This window comes from Oryx dammah, unplaced genomic scaffold (genome assembly GCF_014754425.2).
Source record: "Oryx dammah isolate SB20612 unplaced genomic scaffold, SCBI_Odam_1.1 HiC_scaffold_13, whole genome shotgun sequence".
Classification (NCBI taxonomy): Eukaryota; Metazoa; Chordata; class Mammalia; order Artiodactyla; family Bovidae; genus Oryx; species Oryx dammah.
The window spans coordinates 19,772,761-19,777,409 of NW_024070197.1; the positions used below are offsets into that span (position 1 = coordinate 19,772,761).

The 4,649-nt window shown below is 47.9% G+C and overlaps 1 protein-coding gene across 1 annotated transcript; it reads right to left on the bottom strand.

The window, feature by feature from the left end:
- Window positions 1-973: 973 nt before the first annotated feature.
- LOC120872589 (androgen-binding protein homolog) lies at window positions 974-3,191 on the bottom strand. Its single transcript, XM_040253091.1, has 3 exons — window positions 3,093-3,191; window positions 2,411-2,592; window positions 974-1,206 (listed from the first exon to the last, which is right to left on the bottom strand). Exons 1-3 carry the CDS (start codon window positions 3,157-3,159, stop codon window positions 1,105-1,107), a joined length of 351 nt encoding a protein of 116 aa, XP_040109025.1. The 5' UTR covers window positions 3,160-3,191; the 3' UTR covers window positions 974-1,104.
- Between the last annotated feature and the right edge of the window lie 1,458 nt (window positions 3,192-4,649).

Consider the following 4,649-nt stretch of genomic DNA (forward strand, 5'->3'; position numbering starts at 1 on the left):
TAGGAAGAGCAAACAGTCAATTTAAATGCCTAACTTAGGCAGTAGGTCAAAGAAGATCCAAGACTCAAGGCCCCAGCTACTTAGCATCAAGTGCCAAGTTCAGCTCCTGTTATGTGACCTTAGTACATCTGCTTGGCCAGAAGGTAGAGAGATTTTTATCAGTTATGCCACTCTTTCTGTGGGTCATACTGAGAGTAGTCTGACAATGACCTAGACCCTAAGAAACTGGAATAAAACCTAATCCCATCCTGGTAGCTTCACAAATCTCCTATTGTAATGCAACTATCTATTTCATGCCTTTACAAGTAGGCTGGAGGGTTCAGGACACGTGCCCCATATGGCACATCCTTCAATTCACACTTCATAGCATGAGCTGCTTCCACAGAAACAACATTCTCACTGAGGTAGTGTCTTCTATACACTTCCTTCTTCCTGGTCCAACACTTCATGGAGGTCTTGGTCCCCAAGGCAGCACCAAGAACAGCAGTGGCACTTAGTGTCCCTGAAGAAATCTCAGGCTAGAAGTAGAAAATGACAGATGCCACTAGGAGGAAGAGGGGACCTGTGATGACCCTCTCAGGTCATCTCAGGAGTCGCCATTCAATAACCAGAGGGATATTTAAAGGACTGGACGTTCTGCCACTCTGCTGAAGGCCAGAGTAGGAGATATGCCATCTGTGTCCACAAACAACAATTTTATCCTTAAAAGCTATTGGCTATAATCTTGTTATAAACTATGTTACTGGCTTAATCTTGACACACAATCCCCATTTAGCAGATGACAAAATGACTTGAAAAAGTTAAACAGACTTGCCCAAGTTTCCACAGCTTGCCAGGGACAGGGCCTAGGTTTACCATCATTCTGTCTGACTCTGGTCCCCATGCTCTCAATGATCACATGTGTCATTTCTCACCATCTCCCAAGACCTCCTGCCTCACATCCTCCCCAGAGCACACACACACGTGGCACACGGAGCAATAGTGCAGTGATTTTATTAGAGTCAGCCTCATAGAGACCCCATCAGGTGGGACAGGTATTTGGATTCCAGCTTCAGTTGAGGAGAGGCAGGAAGCTTGAGTGCACGCTGGCATCCCTGGGAAAGATCATCTCACCAAAGATGTCACACTGAGAAGTAATCCTGAAACAGCGTTCAACACTGTGGACACTCTATAGCCAGAGCAATCCTCATTTAAAATGATGGAATTCTGGGAGGGAATAGGAGGAGAAAAGACAGGACCTGAGCCCACAGCCAGGCTATCCTGTCTCCCCAGGATCACCTCACCCTCAGGGATTCAGCCCCATCCCCAGCAAGAAGCTCTGCCCACAGACCCACCACTGGACAAGGGGCTGCCAGCAGGCACCAGGGGGAGGATGGCTCCCTAATAGCCCAAACACAGGTGTCAGGAGGAAGACAGAGTCACCAACCATGCCAGGGAGGGGAGAAGATGACAAGGGTCAGCAGGGCACAGCTGGGACTAGTCCTGAGGGAGGAGCAAGGTGCTGGAGCCTGGGTTTGGGTCACACCTCCTGCGCCTGAGCCTCTTCTGCCAGGCGTGCTGGGTGGACTAATGTGCTTGCAGGTGTCGTAAACAAACCCGTGTTCTCTGTGAGCTCCTATTAGTGCATGAAACCCTGTTTGCAGAAAACCCCTCATTTTGAACAATCAACAATTTGAGGAAAATATGTTGAGAAAGACTATTCACAATCTCCAGTATTACTTAACAAGAACAAAAAAGGAAAGATGGTTCTTTGGGAGATACACTGCTTGCTCAAGTGAGCAGTCACAGATACCTAGAATCTTCAGGAGCCTCAGGCACCAAAACACCACAGTGAAAATTCTGGCTTGTAGACACGGAGACCATGTAGGTGGAAATGGGGCTCTGAGCCAGAGCAATGACCATCAGAGTGGGAACAAGAAGTGACAAGACCACAGGCCAGAAACTTCACAAAGCCAGGGAGTCTCATGCTGGAAAGAGACTCTAAAGCCAGGGGCTCCTTTTCAATATTCCTAAAGTAGAGCTGACAAGACTCTTACATATGTGTGAGCTGAATGCTTCCTTTCCTGCCAAACATTAAAATTCTACTCCTCCAATACTAGCTCCTCTCACGGAGGGAAAAAAATCATATGACTCAAGACACTTGGCCTACTGCGTTGATATTACAACCCTATTCTGTGTGTGAGTTGACTGGCATGATGCAGGCATATTCAGTAACAAGAGGCTAGATGTGCAGATGGACTGCAGTTACATATCACAGGTGTTGCAGGGTGAAGCAAAGGGTTTATGTGCTTCTTTGTTTATAGCTCTTGTCTGTCGCATATCCCATGACTGCATGATCTATTCCCATGTGACATACTGCACTATGCATGTGAGTGGCAGGGCAGGGTAAGGGATGAAGAGAGTCAATTACCACAAGCTCTATAATGAAAAGCTTGGCACTAAGTCCATCCTCATTGTAGCAATCCTGGAGTTTTCCCATAGCTTCCTTTTCCTCATCAGTAGCATCAACCAAATCGAACGTTGAGTTCAACAGTGTTTTGCTTCCAATAAAAATCGTACCAACCACTCCATAAAACACAGGGCAGGCTTCCGCTGAAAGCACAGACAGAAAGCATCTTATCAAGAGGATTACCAGAGTAGGAGGTTCCTGTTTCTCACCACTTGATAGAACTCACATCCAAAGCTTCCAGACTCACCTCCCAAAGAGACCCGCCCTCTCCCAGGACTGCTTACATTCCAGACAGAAAACCACCCAGCAGAAGGGAGCAGTAAGAGGGGGTAGGCCTGGAGACCCTTCTGCCCTTGACCACCGCCCCAGGCATACCAGCCTGCTTCCTCCCTTCCAATGAGCACCACTACCCGCAAACTAACTATCCCCCAGTGTGTGCATAGCTAATGACCCTTCCAACTCCACACCACTCCTTCCATTCAAAGGCTGAAAGCCTCAAGGAGTTTGTGCGGGATTCCTGGGCACTGATCAGACAGCTGCCCTCAGAATCTGTCCCTAGAAGTGGTGTGGACAGGACTGGGAAGGATGCAGTGAGACGGCACCGGGCAAGGATCAGGAGGGCCATCTGGACCCTCCTTCCTACCCTCACGAGTCTCAAAGGTCAGCTCTCTGGTCACCAGCAAGGCCAGCACAAGCAGTGCTCCCTTCATCGTGGTGGCGGCTGGAGTGCTCTGCTCAGGGCAGGGCTCCTGTCACTTTAAAAAACCCTAGCTCCTTGGGCTCAGCCCAAACCCCTCCCAAGAGGAACACAGTCCTGTGGCCAGGCTCCTGGAACATGTGATTCCCTTGTCCTTGGGGTGTTAACTGTGGGAAGCCCTTTCCTCTCTGAGAGCAGAGCTTCTGGAGAACATGTGGGAGTATCTTTGCCAAAGATCAGGTGGAGCTGATGAAACCATGTACAAGCCCCTGTGACCTTGTCTTTTGAAGTAAAATGCTGACTCAAGAGTTAATGACTGGGAAATGTGAAGATGTAGAAATAAAGAATAGCTGTTGGGCTGGGGAACTGGTAACAATTTAGACTATAATTCTGCCACATAACAGAATCGCCAAACTCCAAGTTTCCTAGAACATACAATGGCCTGACACATATTCCTAAGTTGTTTTTACAGAAAGTAGACCCCCCTCCAGATGAAATCTGCTGACCACAAGAACATTGACCATAAATTGGCTGAAACCAAAAGGTTGATGATGCTTAAAAATTCACCTTGATACCAACCCATCCAAGAACTGTTCACGAGCTGATCATGCCCTGCCCCTCAAACACTATAAAACTCACTACCTGCCCCAAGGTGGTTCACATGGTCTTCAGGACATTAGCCCACTGTGTTCACCTTTGCCTGGCAAAGCAATAAAAGCTACTCTTTCCTACTTAATTTAAAACGCTGTTTGTGTTTCTATTTGGCACCAGAGAACAGAGGCTGTGATTACAGCAACACTGCCATTTGGATGACAAAGAGATTCCATTTGGAGCCAAGTGCTCTGTTGTCCTGGCCCCAACGATCACCTGTTTTCCTGATCAACCTTCCCCCCAACCTATCCTGGTTCAAAGGGCAGCATTCTCCCAAACTGAGCAGACAGAATCACAAAAGAGCCAAGGACAGGTCTACACCACTGTCAGGCAGAAAAAAAGGTCATCCAGAATCCTTCCTTTTTCCCCAAGGTTAAGTCCTGGAGATAAGAATGCACATAAAATTGTGCATTGGGGCCTTGCTGAAGGGGCCTTACTGAAGCCCTTGAATATCTTAACATCTTCAGCCTCTAGACTGGGCCCCAAGCAATGGTGGACAACCAACCTTGGCTCCACAATATTCCCAACAAGGAACTCATAGGACTTACAGCCATGTAGGTTTTCACTGGGCTTCTAATTCTGTTAATTTCACATCATGCTACCATTCTTTCTCAGACCCTTAAGAGAACAAGTTCCTGGGCACATTCTTGACCCCTAGTGGTCTAGCCTTGCCCTTTCTGGTTGTCTCATCCTCTTCCATCAGTGAACCTGATCTCAAGAGGTACCTGAACTGCACAGTTTATCCAGAAACATCAGCGAGCAGCTGTGGGGCTGTAAGCTTTGTCTCCTGCATCAGAGACTCTGAGGTCCACAGTCCTACAGGCCACTGGGGATGGGAGTTCTAAGGCCAAG